The 18,610-nt window shown below is 36.0% G+C and overlaps 1 protein-coding gene across 1 annotated transcript in view; it reads left to right on the plus strand.

The window, feature by feature from the left end:
- Positions 1 to 18,610, plus strand: part of MALRD1 (MAM and LDL receptor class A domain containing 1) — a 631,174-nt gene that overhangs the window by 34,921 nt on the left and 577,643 nt on the right. The window contains 2 exon segments of the mRNA XM_063780496.1: positions 7,829 to 7,926; positions 16,964 to 17,137. Coding sequence (XP_063636566.1) covers positions 7,829 to 7,926; positions 16,964 to 17,137 — 272 coding nt within the window.

The raw sequence follows: 18,610 nt of genomic DNA on the forward strand, positions 1-18,610 counted from the left end.
TCTTCTTTCAGACTTCCAAAGAATTATACCAAAAATAAGTGTTGATCATATTTTTAATTACAGCCATTGGAAATTGGGGTTGGTGGTAGTGGGTGAGGGTGCTAGGGGATGGGGTGGGAAAATTCAACCATCCATCTGTTGGCTACAGCCATAAACCTAGTTAATTGTTTAACAGTGTGGTAAGTTCTTAATTTTTGCTTTTGTGCCATGACTCATTTCTTTAACATTTTGTAGCAGACAAAGTTAAGTTTAAAGTTTAAAATAGAAAGGGGACTAAAAATCATTGGAACTATGTATTAACAACACATTTTCTCTAAACTCATATAATATTTTACTTCTTTTTCTCTGTTCAAGCCAATTATTAAATACATAGCATAGACGATACCTGGATGCACAAAGATGGATGCCACGATCCCTGCCTTTGAGGTGGTCTCAGTCTGGTAGCTTAAGTAGATAAGCAAGGAATTGCAATCGGTTATGAAGGATGCTTTAAGAGGGATGGAAGGTGATTCAGATGGATTCCAGATGCCTTGTTGAAGGAGATGACTCTTGAACTGAGCACTGAAGGGAAATGAAAAGTAGTCAGGAAGCCAGAAGTAAGGAATTACTGAGAGAAGACGGAACCAAAGAGAGGTGAGAGGGATCATGTCCTAATTGGAGGGAAGAATCCCCAAAGAGGGCAGAAAGATGGGAGTAGTTAGGGATGAAAGACGTGTGTGATTGGACAGGGAGAAGAGAACTGATGAAACAGGAGAGGAAGGAAGGGGACTCTGGAGAGTGCTGAGGAATTGGAAATGTGTCTGCAGGATGATGGTGACCCAGGTAGTCATGTTAAAGCATGTGACCAATCAAATTTGCTCTAAAGGGCTGTTCTGTCTGAGATAAGGAGAATGGAGAGGGTGAAAGGCTGGAGTCAAAAAAACATGGATGTGCTGAAGAAATATCAGTGAGAGATGATGAAGGCCTAAGCCAAGGCAGTGATTCTCAAAGGGAAGCTGTGTGGGCAGTGTGTCATGATGGTCTGATGTGAGCATACCATAACCAGTTAGGGAAGAGCACGGGCTGCCCAGGGTTCCGACACGATGTTGACACTGCACCCATGTCTAAATATTAGGGTGCTTCAGTTTTATTAGATAGAAAATACAGAAAAGAAAAGTAGCTTCCCTGTGGAGTTGTCATGAGGATTAAATGAAATAACACCTGTGAAGGTTTTTCCATGTAGTAAGAGCTCCATAAATATTAATAGATATTTGTTGTCCATTCTAATAAGAAGACTAGGAAAAACACCAGATAAGACAATTAGAAAATATGTTTGTAATTCACCTTTAGTCTTTTGCCATCTTATAATTACTACATAACTATGATTTGCATTAAAAAGATTCTAATAGAGCCCCTGTGTTAGATGTTGAAAGACCCATTCTTTTCCGGTGAGATGAAGAATAGTGAAAGATAACAATATGACTGATAAAACTAGGGGCAGCTGGTCTCACCCAGAGTGTGAGGGACAAAAACGCAGTCTTTCTCATTTTAGAAAGGGCCAATTAAAAAAAAAAAAAAAAATATATATATATATATATATATATATCTGGATCACGGAGTCAACATCTCTTTACCCATGATTGCCATGATCAAACCTTAAAGAGAATCAGTAGTGGTTTTAAATTGCAAGTGAGGAGGAGAATTAAAAAAAATGAAAAAGGACTAGGAAGGGAAAGGAAAGTGAAATGGAAATTTCTGGTAGAGTCAGAGGCAGCCTAATAGTTCCGATATCTAAGAAAGTGGAGTTCTGGTTCATTTTGTTCTTAGAGCCTTGAACATATAGATTGCAGTTTTTAAATCTGTCTATCTATCTATCTATCTATCTATCTATCTATCTATCTATCTATCTAACTAGCTGAGACAGAGTCTCACTTAGTTGCTCAGGCTGGAGTGCAATGGTGTGATCCATGCTCACTGCAAACTCCACCTCCCAGGTTCAAGCAATTCTCCTGCCTTTTCCTCCCAAGTAGCTGGGACTACAGGTGCACACCACCACGCCCAGCTGGTTTTTTGTTTTTGTATTTTTAGTAGAGCCGGAGGTTTCACCGTGTTGACCAGGCTGGATATGTTGATATTATGTAGTTTTTGTGTGTATGTGTGTAATTAAGCCTCGAATTTCCTTCCTGCCTTTTTTGCTTAGTTTCTACCTTCCTATTCCTACTCTGTTAAATTTCCATCGAAATAGGCAACTCATGTTAATTATGTTCCACTTTTATCTATGTTCATATAGTCACACACAGATATATATATAGTAGATACATACATATTCAAAATTATATGTGTTTCTGTGATTGTTTGTTTTTTAAGAAATATATTATCTTGTAACTATTGTCCCTATCTTCTTACTAAAGATAGCTTATGGCAGTTGCTCCAAGTCATCAAATACTGTCTATTTTTTTTCATTTTTTTATGATAAAGTATTGGTTAAATGTAAAATTCAACCATTTTAGTGTACAGTTCACTGAGTTCTGACATACATACACAATTGTGTAACCATCACAAAAATGAAGATATAAAACAATTCTATTCCTGCCCAACACATTGTTCTGTGCCATTATGTACTCAATAATTCTCCCACCTCCCACCACTGACACCAATGATCTGATTTCTAGCCCTAGTGTATGCCTCTTCCAGAATGCCTTGAAAATGGAATAATATCATATGTAGCATTTTGATTCTGCCTTCTTTCAATTAGCATAAAGGACTTGAGACTCATCCATGTCGCTGGCTTCAGCCACAATTCCTTCCTTTTTCACTGCTGAATAGTTGGGTCCATTGTGTGGATGAGCCACACTTCATTTATCCACTAACCAGCTGAAGGACACTTAGATTGTTTCCAAATATTGTCAAATATGAGTAAAAACACCATTAAATTTGCATACGTGTTTTTGTCTGGACATAAGTGTTTATTTGGTTTGAGTTCTCTATCCAATGCCTATGTCTGTTTTTGTTTTTTTGGCACTCTGGTTGGTGAGAGAACTCTACCATTCCTGACTTTCTGTGACCTTCGGTAAATGTTCCAGCTATTCATTTCAGGTGTTTTTACCCCCAGACTCAGGTAGTTTCTCCAATCCATGCACACGATCGGTCCTTACATGGCAATTTAGGGGGGACTGTCTGCAGATCTTGGGAGCTTGCTGTCTTTTCAAAGCTCCAGTACCTGAAAGGGGCAGCTGGCACTCTGTCTTATGAATTCTACCCATGTGGGTCTCCCCAAAGCACCGACTCTATCTGTTTCAACTTGAGGAGACTACCACACTCCTGTGTTTCCCCTCTGCACAGGCACCTGGAAACTCTGTCTAGGCAGTAAGCTGTGGGAATTACAGGACTTAACTCATTTGTTTCCTCTCTCTCAGAGATCACTATCCTGTGATCTATCACTATCTTACATTCCCATTGTCCTATATTTGACAGTCCATGCTAAATATGCTTTTTTTCTAATATTTTTCTTTTGCTCGTTTAAGACAGAAGATAAAATCCAGTCTGTGATACTGGATTCATGTTTGTTTATTTAGCTAAATTTATTTGATTTGGATATACCATAATGTATCTAGCTATTCCCCTATCCAGTGACATCAATATCATGACAATGTTTCAAATTTACTCTTGTACACATTTCCTCCTGTAGGATACTTTCGATTTTATGCAATAGATAATAACTAGGAGTGAGACTTCTATATTTTTTAAGCAAGATATGTATTTATATTTTCAATAAACATTTATAGATTCATTTACCCTAAAACTTTGGTACTCCAATTTTTAGTGACAAAATGGGACTACTTTTTCCTATTTTCCTACCAGCAAGAGGCATTATAATTCTCTATAAAAATTTCCAATTAATGGGTGTACAATGATTTCTCATATGTAATATTTATTTGCATTTCACTGAAAAATATTTTTTTCAAATGTTTCCAGTGTCTCAATTTATTTGTGTTCTTTAATTTTACTAAGTAATATTTTACAGCTTTCGGGGTAGAGATTTTGAAAATCTTTTGCTAATATTTTCCTAGGTTTTTGTGTTACTTTTAAAGAACTTCTGATTTTGATTATTGCTGACATATAGAAATGCATTTTTATAGAAAATATTGACCTTGTATCCAGTGGCCTTGCTAATTTTATTTATCATAGCTAGGAACTTATACATATATATTTTATTTTCTAGGATCACAATTATTTTGTCTGCAAATAATGGCAATTTTATTTCCTTTTTTCTAAATATTAACAGTTCTATCTTCCTTTTGTTGTTTTATGTACTGGACAGAATTTCTAGAATGTGTTGAATAGAACTGGTGGTAGCTGCTAGATTTGTCTTATTTCTCTCTCAGAGGAAAAGCTGTCAATAGTTGAACCTTAAGTGCCATGCTTACTGAAAAATTGTATTCTTTATCAGATAAAAATGTTCCCTTCTATTCAAGAGTGTGCTTTTTAAAAAAATTAAGAAATTGAATGTATGTTAAAAGTTTTCAGTATTTTTCAGCATCTATTATGATATGATTGTCAGATTATCTTTTTTGTCTATAAGGTAAATTGATTTTTTAAATATTAAACCCCTCTTGCACTCCTGAACCAAACCTAATTGGAGTAATTTTATTTATTATTCATTTCTTTATTCTATATGGTAATGCTTGTTTATAACTTTTGCATTTGTGAAAGCTATAGAGACTGGCCTCTAACGTTCTTAAGACATGTAAGGTGTTACTTCTAGGCCAGTGCATTAACAAGGTACCTGTTTTGCAGAAGGTGAGGTCGAGCCAGATGTGAACACTTTAACCCAGGGAGACTATTCACTCTGTCCTTTAATTTTTATATTGTGCTGGTCACATAGCCACTCTGGGGTATGTGGGTGTGTAAGAGTTTTACAATAAACAATTCTGATTACCAGAAGTAAACTTGCCACGACCAGGAATAAAACTGGTAAATTCCACATTTCTCTAACTTGGCTCATTGTTTAGAGCAGGCTGATAGGAAGATAAATCAAGGGACGTGTTCCTAGAAGTCCCTGGGCCTGTGGTCAGAGTTTAGACTCTCTATACCCCTTACCTGCACATATTAATTTTAACGCAATATTGTCAACTTTCTAAATATTTGGTTAAAATTATCATAGGATAGCATTTAGCTTCCAAATCAATGGTCAGTAACTTCATATTTTAATTCTATTATCTTTCCATCTAGAAACATGTTATCTCTTTTCATCTAACCAGAGAGTTTGCAGTCTTTCACAAAGTTTATAATGTTCTTCATATAAATCATGTCCCTTTTCTGTTAAATTTATTCCTACATTAAAAAAATTAATTTTGCTATCAGGAGTTGGACATTTCTTGCTGTTTATGTATCTGGAAACTTACTGCTAAGATAAGATAAGTAATTGTGTAATATATCTGTTTCCATTTAGCTTACCAAATTTTCTAAATGATACTATAATTATAAAAAATGGAATACTTTGGCTTTCTATTTTTACAATTATATTATTGGTAAAACATGGGAAATTTACTTCTCTTTTTCTATAATGTCTACTATATATTTTATTTCGTTGACTTCTACACTCACCAGACCTTTAAGATAATATTAGTCTAAGATTATAAATATTGCCTAATATTATCTCTAATTGATAGTTGTGACAGAAATATGTCATTTCCCATTTTAATTAATATTGTTTTATCATTTGCCATTTAGAATGCTATTTATTTTGAGGTTGTTCACTAGTCTTTATTTAATTATTTCCTTTTATTTTATTAAGATTTGTGACTTGAAATTGTTCACTGGTTTTTCATAGTCTTTTCAACATTTAGATAGGATTCTATGACTTGACACTTTCATTTGTTGTTGTAACTGAATATGGAGACCGAGCTCCTAAACTAAACCAAACCTACATTCTTGGAAGGCTCAGATTAATCAAGACACACTATTTTTGGATAACAATTTCAAATTTATTCGACATCATTTTAATTAGAATATTTGTTCCTATGCTCACAAGTGAGATTGCTCTCTAGAGTTTTAAATTTTGTCCTATTTTCATCCATTTTATTAAAAATTAAAGATATTCTGGCAACCTAATATGAATCAGGGAGCTCTCCATATTTTTCTAAGATCTGAGGTTTCTCGAATAATGTTGCAAATATTTGTTTTTTAAAAATTAAATAGGGAGCCAGGTGCAGTGGCTCATGCCTGAAATCCCAGCACTTTGAAGGGCCAAGGCAGGAGGATTGCTTGAGGCCAGGAGTTTGAGACTCTGCCCCTACAAAAAAATTTAAAAATTTGCTGTATGTGGTAGTGTGCTACTGTACTCCCAGTGGGAGGCTGAAGTTGGAGGATTGTTTGAACCCAGGAGTTCCAGGCAGCAGTGAGCCATAATCATGCTACTGCACTCTAGCCTAGGTGACAGAGCCAGACCCTGTCTCAGGAAAAAAAAAAAAGAAAAGAAAATTAAATTTAACTCAGATGTGGAACATACATTTCTCGCTAGATTTTCTTTTCATTACTCTTTCAGTTACTTTTGTTGTCTAAATGATTTATTCAGGCCTTTTGCTTCATTTAGATTTTGGCGTCTTAATGTGTACATGTTCTCACCTTCATTAACCAGCTTGTTTGAAATTGTGTATATTCTTTTGAATGACTGGAGGAGTAAGGTCTTTGAATATCGGTTCATTTGTTTTTAGAATTTTGATCATCTTTTTAAAAATATTCATTTGAATTTTACCTAAACCTGAGCATTTTTAGGCGGAAGAATTTTTCAAAATCAACTTTTCCCATTCTTTTCCTTTTTAGGTGAAGCATAGAGAATTTAATGAACTTGCTCGCATGCACTGTTTCCATTACCTCTAATTTGGAATTTGGGGACAGTAAACTTTATCTTTCCAAGTAGGTTTTGAGATTTAAAAACAATATAAACTGGGTTCTATTTTTCCCACTCAAAGATGACACTGCTGACTCACATCCTTGGTTGTTTGGTTAAACATGTGATGGAGTCTATAAAATAATACATTCTAATTCTAAATCCTTTCCTTTGTGTGTAGTCGGCATTGACTTGTATCTAGGAAAATCACTCTCTGAATACGGTATTTTCCAATGAAAATAGTTGGTTTTCCAAATTGCCTATCACTGTGATTATCAAAGGGCAGTATCAGACCTTGACATTGTTGGGTATAGCCTTCCTTGTAAGTCTTCAATATTCAATGAAACTACCCCAGACAGCAGCTCTGAACCTGTGATCTTTTAAGCTGCTGAGAGATGTTATCCCCTGCACATTTGCCATGAGCACATCCGTCGTAGTTAAAATCTAAAAGTGGTGATTTTGTTAATGTTCAGATTAGATCTTTAATTAAGCTTTAATCCCCTCTAGCACAGACAACAATGTCAAACATGTAAGACCCGGGAGAAACTAAAATTCATTCCATAAGCTCATATCCTTCGGTACTTTGTGAAGAAACTAAAAAATAAAGCTCTTGTGGGTATTTCATAAGGGCGTGTTGAATATCTAATTGTCAGCTTAGAAGCTTCATTTAATTTGATGTCAAACTCTATGACATAAATGAAGCCAACAGAAATGTTTGTTTAGGTGATTTGGATCAAGAGCTTGTTTTAATTGATTAAATGTTATTTTAGGTATTTAATGTTATACCGGTATAAATGCTATTTGTTATCTACAAACCATAATAGTAAATATGTAAAAAATGTACTTTTCTTTATCTAATTGATAGTTTAGCATGTGCAAGGATAAGATTGTGGAGCAAAGAACAGCTAAGTGTGTAAGAGAACTTGCATCCGTATGACTTTCCCTTTGTTTTTGCAGGATCATTTATTTATTTGGAGGCACAGCGCTCCCCCGGGGTGGCCAAGCTTGGAAGTCCTGTTCTTACAAAATTGCTCACTGCCTCTACCCCATGTCAGGTAATCAACTGTTCTGAATTTCCACTGGCCATTCTGTGGTTGTAAATCGCTGAGCTTGGGTTACTCTGCTAGTAAATGCCCGCCATGTTTTACTAGCACTTTAATGATGAATTAAGAGATTTACATGCGCTATTTCAACACAAAATGCTATGTCCTTCTAGAAGACCATTTGTAACACATAACTGGCACCATTCTTTTGAGGGCTATTAAAGCTTTCTGTTACTTTATATTCTTTTCACATAGTCATTTCAATAATCTAAAGCTGTGGATACGTGTTGCCAAAATTTTTGGCCAACAATGTACATTGAGAAAAATAAAGTCAGTTAAATAAGTGTTTGTTGAAAGAAAGATAAATGGAAATGATTATATTTACTGAAATTTGAGTTTTTAAAATGAGTCCTCTGGTACCAGGCAAACACAAACTAAGGAGTGAAATACCCATTTTATTTCAGCAGCATATTAGAGAGGATGGACTAGTTAGACTTGGTTCAAGTCTCTTTTGCCACTTTCTAACTGTGGCTCAGACAAATTGTATATGCCTTTTGAGACTCAGTGTCTACACCAGAAACATACATGATTGTATGGATTAAATGTCAGCGTTTACATTGGAAGCATACACGATTATATGGAATAATGTCAAGGGTTAAAATGTGATTAAATAAAGCACCTGGCAAAATATTTGGTACATAGTAGGTAAACAATGTTTGTACCAAACATTGGTATATATGTACCAAATATAATGTTAATTCAGTAAACATAATTCCTTTGCTTTCCATAAAAGTAACACCTAAATCAGAGGTCTGTATTCAGCTTGTCTTATTTTCAGTCCTTTTGAGAGCTCCAACATGCCTCTCGGCCCTTAGGATTTCAGCTAATTTTTTCGTCTTTACTTATCAGAAAATAATGAAGAGATCAATAGTGCCACACAGTAAATTCATTGCCTGTAAGTGTAGTGTTAGAGCAGTTTACTTGGGCATTCCTGGTGATAAATGACATATTATTCCGAGGTATAAACCTAATTATACTTTCAGTTTGGTGTAAGTCTAAGTGGGAGTGCCCTGAGTTCTTAATAGTGGTGTCCATAAATACTTTCTTTTAAAGTCCTAAAGATACTTTCTTTTCCTTTCTTTTGTTTTTTTTTCTTCCCATTTCTTTGTGAGAATAAGAATTAAAGCAAATGCCTGGTCTCCATTTCCATTTTATCCAAATGCCTTTTACCCATTCCTACCTCTTTATTTTAATTAAATCCTATAAGATAGACAGAAAAAGAAAAAGATAGATATAGGGTGTTTTTTTTTTTTTTGAGGGGAAACTCCAGAAGCACTTGTTCTTTGAAAGTACAAGCTAACTTAGATTTAATTCAAGGTCATACATTAAAGTGATGAGATCACAAATGTTAGATATATAGAAAAAATTGAATGTAAAGGAATATGATGTGTTAATTCTGCCTGCTTTACAGAAATTTGAAGATATTAAGAGTGTATTAGAAATTCCTATGACTCACCTAGAGTCACTGAGAAATCATATGCATGTGTATGATTTTAAAATGTAATCTACCTTTCCCATCATTGTATGCTTCCCGATAGCCATTGATTTGTGGTCACTGGGATTGAGTTTCAGTTTATCATTGTTTCCACTTGAGGACACTTAATTTTTGCTTAAATTGGTAACTTAGTTGGGGTTGGGGTGTTATTTAGGTGGGGTCTCAGTGAAAATGCTGTCATGGACATTTTGGGTGCTTGGTAGTTTATCTCAAAACCAAGGCTTCGATCTCTAAAGGCTATGGATACTGACTTAATGGTTTGCCTTGGTTTTTGAAAAACTGAGACTGTTTCAAGGCGCCACTGCAGACTGCCAGAATAGATATTTGTTTTTCACGCTTTTCTGTATGTGCTTGAATTTTAGGAGTCTTTGAGTTAGCAGGAAGGATATTTGAGTTACTTTGTAATGCTTTCCAGTTTAGGAAGTAGGAGTAGACTGTAGGAGAATGTTATTGAAAGTCTGAGATACACATAGCTAAGGTTCTCAGGATTTTTCTAAGACTATAATATGAATTTTTAAAATAAGTTTGTGGCAATATGTGATATTTTCTTTTTCTTTCTTTCTTCTTTTTTTTTTTTTTTTTTCCTGAGACAGAGTCTCACTCTGTCGCCCAGGCTGGAGTGCAGTGGCGCAATCTGGGCTCACTGCAAGCTCCTGCCTCAGCCTCCTGAGTAGCTGGGACTACAGGTGCCCACCACCACTCCTGGCTAATTTTTTGTATTTTTAGTAGAGTCGGGGTTTCACCATGTTAGCCAGCATGGTCTCGATCTCCTGACCTCGTGATTCACCCGCCTTGGCCTCCCAAAGTGCTGGGATTACAGGCGTGAGCCACCGCACCCGGTCGATATTTTCTTACATAAAAGTTACAGAATAAGCAAACAAAACAAATTCTTACCTTCTTGGGTAACTGGAAAATCTAGCCAATCCTCTGAATTGGAACGTATTAATAATAGTGCTTTCATGGAACCAATGTTCTTCATTATAAGGTAATAGAGTCAAGCAGTGAGATAACCAGTGTGGGGTACTTTGATATGATTAAAGCCTTCATTTTCTGAAATTATATGGTTTTTTTTTCCTACATAATCCTAGCAGACTAATACAGTTAAGAATTTTTTCTTTTTTTGAAAGGAATTTAAAGCAACTTGAGCTTTCTCGTGAGTTGCCATTTCTAACAGCACGATTTTAGGGCCATTTTGCATGGATTACCTTGTACTTTATATGTGGCCAACACATGCCATCAGCATGGACAATTGTTCTTGCAGCTAATCATTGTTCAAGATGCGGACTTTAATTTATGCTTCAAAAGTCCTTTCAGCCACTAGTGGAAAATTGGCATTTTTCTTTGAAATACAAGATAGGACAAACAGAACACGAGGGAGCCCAAAGCTATTCTATCTTACTGCTGTTGAAATGCTGTTACTGTTTACAATTAACTAGGAAATGTAAAGTATGAAGGGGATTAATGTGGGTACTAATATTTTCTGAGTTTTCATATTTGAGTTACTGTGTAAGTAACATAATCTCTTACTTTTAGGACTTCACAATTAAATACAGGAAGATGGATAATATGAAGCTTTTGCTTTCAAAGTTAGTTTGTATGTTCATCTATTGATCTTTCTTTTGTTTTTAATTCTCCAGCTTGTTTTGCAAGTACATTAATATTCCTTCAGTAAAAGATAATTCATAGATTGTTTTACAAATATGAATGAGAAAGTCAGGACAAAGGTAGTTGAAACCAGAGATAGGTTGGATCCCAAAGTAAAGTTTATGAGGGCCAGCCTACACATTTGAGTCTGCCAATGCAGAGAGGGCCACATGTGGTTCAGATTCAAGGAAGTAAAGAGAAATAAACAAAACTGAAAATAGTTCTTCTGAGACTTCTCCCAAGTGCTTGCTATATTACCAAAGTAAACATTATACCTACGATTCAACACATATATATTGCTTATCTACTGTGTGTTGATCACAGTCCTCGATGCAGGGAATATAATGACAACAACCTAAACACATGCTTGCTCTAACAAAATGTTGTTTAGTGGGGGATACTGACAGCAATTCAGTGTAAAATGCTGCAAACTACAAGAGGGTGAGTCCAGTATAATAATAACACTCTACAAATCTCTCTCAAAGAGTTTTAAAAGGCCATGTCTTACAATGTCCCCAAAGTAGGACAATGAACTGGAGTCAAAGAACAATTTAGAAAAAAAGTAATTTTGGGTCATGTCCTGCAATGGTGCAGTTGTGCTCTATTCCCTGGTCATTGTGTTTAATCCAAAGATCAGTGTTAGAATAGCTGATGGATTCTAGAGGAAGCAACAGTCTACAGAGGAAAGGGCGAGCAGGTGCTCTCTCCAATCTGTATATCAAAGCACATAAAGATTAATCATTTAAACGGGAAAAACAGATTCTGTTTTATTGAAGATTCTAAACCTCAACATAAGCTTGTTCAGGAAAAGAATGCCCAGGAAAAAGCATAACTGACTAGGAGCCATAAAAATCACTATGGTAATGGTGAGGGATGTGTGTGTGTGTCTGTGTGTTTATGTATGTGATGAATGATCCCCTCTTTCAATATATACTTATTCCCAGCTGAATTTTGAGGAGCTATAGATATCTTAGCTTGTTTTTTTTTCTTTTCTCCCATTTATTTATTTTGCTTTTTTGGCTATTCTTGTCCTTCTGTATCTTCGTATTCTAGATCTTATAAAGGTGCAGCAAGTGTGGCAGTAAGCAGACTGAGGAAGGCATAAGGGGTCTGATGTGAAGCAGAGAAGGCAGAGGTGGCTGAGGGTTTGGAGTAAAATCGAGAATGACCATGAAGATCTGACCAAGGAGCTCTGAGATTGAGAAGGAATTAGAACAAAGTCCATAGGGAAGTTGAGAAAATTGGCAGGAAATTTGAAGAGGAGGGTTTCAACAGGAGATGATCAAAATTAAAAAAAAAAGAAAGAAAGAAAACAGAAAAATAAGGAAGAATTCATTTTGAACCTCTGAATCATGATCTTGGGTGTCCCAGACTGAAGTATCAGAGAGCCCAAGGTCCCAGAGGCACTGTACAGACACGAGAGCCAATGGAACTAAGACTATCACCCCCTCTCCAGCTTAGGTACTCATCCATATGCAGTAACTGGTGTAAATCACCAGATGTTCTTTCCTTTGGTAGTAAAATATATGATTTAATGTATACATATATATTTTTTAAAAATAGAAATAATTTAAAATCATAAGGATACAATTAAAAATGAAATAATTGGAGCTTCCATTTTTATCTTCAATATTCAGAAAGAACTGTTTGTTGGATACTTTTTTAACCACATGAAATTCTCTTGAATGCAGTGATTCAAAGTCTTGAATAATCATACTATATATAAAATCTGCCTTAGTGGAGACCCAATAAAAATAAAAGCAAGCCCTTTTTATTAACATTTTACTTAACTTGTTTTGAATGAAGCAGGCATGCATCAAGAAAATTTCCTTTAAAAATGATCAAGTAGTAAATAAAATTTGAATGTTTGGTGTAATTTTCACGTACATGCTTTGCAGACCTGTTTCATGCAACATTCTGGGATGATGGACAATGTTCCCTATGTTAAGTATAGTAGCTACTAGCTACATAGAGCTATTGAGCATTTAAAACAACTGAGAGGCCGGGCGCAGTGGCTCTGGCCTGTAATCCCAGCACTTTGGGAGGCTGAGGCAGGCGGATCACAAGGTCAGGAGATCGAGATCATCCTGGCCAACATGGTAAAACCCCATCGCTACTAAAAATACAAAAATTAGCTGGGTGTGGTGGCACGTGCCTGTAGTCCCAGCTACTCTGGAGGCTGAGGCAGGAGAATCACTTGAACCCAGGAAGTGGAGGCTGCAGTGAGCCGTGATCACGCCACTGCACTCCAGCCTGGGCAACAGAGTGAAACTCTGTCTCAAGAACAACAACAACAACAACAAAAACAAAACCATAACTGAGAAAATGAATTTTTCACTTTGTTTAATTTTAATTAATTTAAATTTAACAGCCACACTATTTTCACAATTTTGTAGTTATGCTCATTATAATTAAATGTTCATTTTCTTTTGCCACTTTTCCTCCAAAAGACTCAAAGGTCCCTAAGGACCTGTAATGCCTTATACATTTTTTTGACATAGAATAGATTATCTTTCTTCCTCTCTTTCCTCTCTCTCTCTCTCTGTTACTTTCTCTATGTATATTTCTGAATGTTTATAAGCATTTACTGACAGTCTTCTCATTTCTTTCTTCTTTTTTTAATGCAATTAACTGAATACTTAGAAAATACAAATTACTATAATAAGTTCTGTGAGGAATTTATGACACGTTTCATGATTTGGAGTTTAAGGTTTAGTGTTCTGCTACTGGCATGTACCAGGTTGAGAGGCACAGAGTTTCCATACTTGAGTGCTACTTATGTGAAGTCACAGCTTGTATCAATAACTTAAAATTGATCATTAGAGAAATTCAAATCAAAACCACAATGAGATATCATCTCACACCAGTCAGAATGGCCATTATTAAAATGTCAAAAAATAACATGCCGGCAAGGTTGTGGAGAAAAAAGTATGCTTATACACTGTTGATAGGAGTGTAGATTAGTTCAACCGTTGCAGAAAGCAGTATGGCAACTCTGCAAAGAGCTAAAAGCAGAGCTACTATTCCACCCAGCAATCCCATTACTGGGTACATATACCTACAGTACTAGAAATTTTTCTACTGTAGGTCAGGTGCAGTGGCTCATGCCTGTAATCCCAGTACTTTGGGCAGCTGAGGTGGGTGGAGTGCTTGAGTCCAGGAGTTTAAGACCAGTCTGGGTAACATGGTGAAACCCTCATCTCTACTAAAAATTTAAAAAAAAATTAGCTGGGTGTGGTGGTGCAAGCCTGTAGTCCCAATTACTGAGAAGGCTGAGGTGGGAGAATTACCTGAGCTCAGGAGTTTGAGGCTGCAGTGAGCCGTGATCATGCCACTGCACTCCAGCCTGAACAACTGGAGTGAAACCCTGTCTAAAAAAAAAAAAAAAAAAAAAGACATCATTCTATCATAAAGATACATTCACATGTATGTGAATGGTCATTGCAGCGCTATTTACAATAGCAAGGATATGGAATCAACCTAGATGCCCATCAATGACAGATTGGATAAAGAAGGAGTGGTACATATGTACTGCGGAATATGCAGCCATAAAAAAAGAACAAGATCATGTCTTTTGTGGGAACATGGATGGAGCTGGAGGCCCTTATCCTTAGCAAACTAACACAGGAAAAGGAAACCAAATACCGCATGTTCTCACTTACAAGTTGGGAGCTAAATAATAAAAACAATGAACACAAAGAAGGAAACAACAGACACGGGGGTCTACTTTAGGGGGGAGGGTGGAGGAGGGAGAGGAGCAGAAAAGATAACTATTGGGTACAATGCTTAGTACCTGGGTGACGAAATAATCTGTAGAAGTCCCCGTGACACGTGTTTGCCTATGTAACAAATCTTCACATGTACCCCGAACCTAAAATAAAAGTAAAAAGGAAAAACAATGAATTAAAAAAATTTGTGGGCTGTATCAATAACTTTTGTTCAGTGATTTCACCCTCAAAAATTCAAAAGATAATGGAACATTCCTTGGTATTTAATAACTTAAGAATTTAAGTCTGCATAATGCAAATTCTATAAAAAAAAGTAAATTAAATATAAGTTCTGAGCTCTTATCCCATTGACTATGGATCCCGTTGGCATTTATACTTAATACACTATTAAAATAACTTCACACTGGTGATGTACTGAGTGACAGTTTGACAGCTCAAAATTCTGATGGGACATGCACATCTCTTGTACAACTAGGTTTAAAGCTCTGTTTTGCATATTTACAAGCTTGGGACATAGTGAAACTTACAGCAGGGATCTAAAATGTAATCGCAGTTGAGAAACATGAATCCTCTCTTTCCATGGAATTTAATTAAACATTTCCATTATTTTTGTTTCTAACTCACCTGTCAAGGTGTGAATTAAGGTAAGCACAGTAATAAAATCTGAAATGAAATAAACAATCAGAATTTTTAAATCAGGTGGTCACAATTAAGTAGACATTGATAAAAATGTGTACCAAATAGATGCTTGGTGTTTTAAAATGAACAATTTTTTTAAAAAAGCATTTAAAACATTTTTTTTGGTCAACATTCATCACTGGAATTGGGTCCCAACAGTGAAATACATGGCTTGCCTATATATACACTAGTATCTGTCCATGTATCAGTATAAAAGCACAATGATGAATGGGAAAACATTTTTAAAAAAGAATTTAAAATATAATGAACCTGAAAAAATGTCACTGAATCTAAAGAGAAGTATTCCACTTTTGTGGGACCTCATCTTTAAATGTTGGGTTTTTCTTTAAAACATACAGCCTTAGGACCTGTTATATGATAATGAGAAGAAGCAAAAAAATTTGACTGCAGCGTACCTGAACTTGTTTTAATGGAGGTTTTGTGGGCATATTTTACAGAATGAATCATCCAGACAACATTGAGGGAATTAATTTTTGCCTCACACAGCTCCAGGTACTTAGAAAGTGGTCAGTAAATATTGGTTGAATCAATAACAGTACGCAATTTCATGTTAGGGCTACTGCTATCAGCACCTGGCATAATCCTCTCTATTCTCTTCACTATGTAGTTAAGCCATCAAACCTTTAGATTGTGTCATTATTGATGGTGAATAGGAAGTGAAATGATTAAGCCTCCCTACCCTCAAAGAATGTTGTCTTACTTGGCTCAATTATTGATGAACAGTATCCTGTGAGCTTCCCCGTTATTTGTTAATGCTACCACAGAGACTAAATTGATATAAAGTATTAATTACAGTTTTTAAAATTAACCTAAGAAAATAATTTTTAAGGAAAGTTTTTCTTGTTTGAAACATCAAGTTTGTATAGTAATACTTGATTTTGTAACGTTGAGTCTCAACGTGTACCTCTCATATTTGTAAGAAGCCAGAGAGAAGGATTCTGGAAACTTCCATGGAAACAGTGGTACTGCCCATGACTGGGTTACACATCTGGGGGAAAGGAGAATTGAGAAGATTATATTTAACACAGAAGTTGTTTGGAATATATATATATTTGTTGTTGTTGTTGTTGTTTGTTGTTGTTGTTTTGTTTTGTTTTGTTTTTTGAGATGGAGTCTCGCTCTTGTTGCCCAGGCTGGAGTGCAATGGTGTGATCTCAGCTCACTGCAACCTCCCCGCCTTCTGGGTTCAAGCGATTCTTCTACCTCAGCCTTCCGAATAGCTGGGATTACATGCATGCACTACCACACCCGGCTAATTTTTTTGTATTATTAGTAGAGATGGTGTTTCATGCCTGTAATCCCAGCACTTTGGGAGGCCGAGGCAGGCAGATCACCTGAGGTCAGGAATATTTCAAATTATAGGAAAAACTACCAGAGACAGGTCAATGGAATATTTATATCATTGAAAACATGTTTTCAACAGGTGCAGTTTTGGTATCATTTGTCTCAACATTCAAATCTCTCAGTTTTTACAAGAACGTCTCTAGATGGAAACTTGCAAAAGCAAGGCAAAATAATCAGATTCTCTGAATCTCAGTGGAGCCATGCAAAAATTGATCTCATTGCAGAAGCGGGAGAATCTACTCTACCTTTTCAGGTAAGCACATACGAAATTAATACAACTCAACAGAAGACACTTATTTAATGCTAATCCTTTCAGATAACAATATAACACACATAGCTCATACCTTTTCAGGTGAGCACATATGAAATTAATACAATGCAACAGAAGACACTTATTTAATGCTAATCCTTTCAGATAACAAAATAACACACACAGCTCATGAATTTATTCAACATTAATGAAGCAAACACATTCAGAGATCAAACACATGATCTGTGATGAGTAGAGAGGTTGTTTTGACTATGCACTTAAGACATGTGTAGAATAGTAGCAAAAATGGAGATAAGAAATGAATAAGATGGCAGAGAGAAGAGTAACTTAAAATCATTTCTAAGTGAAGACATTGGATTATATGATGTAGTGAAAAAAAGTCTGACGTGGGCTGTAATATTTTAATCCTATTGCCTCACTTTCTGCTGCCTGGTAACATTGAGAATGTTATCCACCTTTGGGAACTGGAGGACATTATACAAAGTGAAATAAGCCAGGCACAGAAGGACAAATATGGCAAGTTCTCACTCATGTGTGGGAACTAAAAAGTTGATCTCATGGAGGTAGAGAGGAGAATGGTGGTTACTAGAGGCTGAGAAAGGTGGGGAGGAGGAGGTTAGGAAGGGAGGTTTGTTAATAGTTAAAAAATGTAGTTAGTTAGATAGAAGAAATAAGCCGTAGTGTTTGATAGCACAGTAGGGCAATTATAACAAGTTATTGTGTATTTCAAAATATTTAGGGGATAAGATTTGGAGCGTTCCCAACACAAAGAAATGAGAAGTGTGTGAGGAGATGGTATCCCAATTACCTTTATTTGATAGTGACACATTATATGCATGTATCAAAATATCACATTTACCCCATAAATATGTACAACTACTATGTATTAATAAAATATAATAATAAAAGAAGGCAATTGTATCTTGTCAAATGGGTGTTCTAATTTCTACCTTCCTGTATATAAGTCTTCTGGATGACATTTGAAAAGAGCTATTTTGGAAACTAGATTGGATGGAGTGGAATATGGTGGAAAGCACACTGTTTTGGAGTCAGTGGTCTGAGTTTTAGTCTCTGCTCTGCTCATTGGTTGCTAAGTGACTGTGTAAATATTGTCTTTGTGCATCAAATTTCCTAATGTGTGAAAACCAGTGATGATAAAAGCAATACTCCAGGGGAGTCTGAATATTAAAGATAATATAGCTAAAATGGCAGCCATGAACATGGGCTCTGGAAACTTGGGTTCAAGTTAAAGGGTTGGGGGTGGTGGCTCATGCCTGTAATCCCAGCGCTTTGGGAGGCTGAGGCGGGTGGATCACGAGATCAGGAGATAGAGACCATCCTGAGTAACACGGTGAAACCCCACCTCTACAAAAAATACAAAAAATTAGCCGGGCATGGTGGCACGTGCTTGTAGTCCCAGCTACTCTGGAGGCTGAGGCAGGAGAAGCACTTGAA

The sequence above is a fragment of the Pan troglodytes genome, chromosome 8, assembly GCF_028858775.2.
Source record: "Pan troglodytes isolate AG18354 chromosome 8, NHGRI_mPanTro3-v2.0_pri, whole genome shotgun sequence".
Taxonomy (NCBI): Eukaryota; Metazoa; Chordata; class Mammalia; order Primates; family Hominidae; genus Pan; species Pan troglodytes.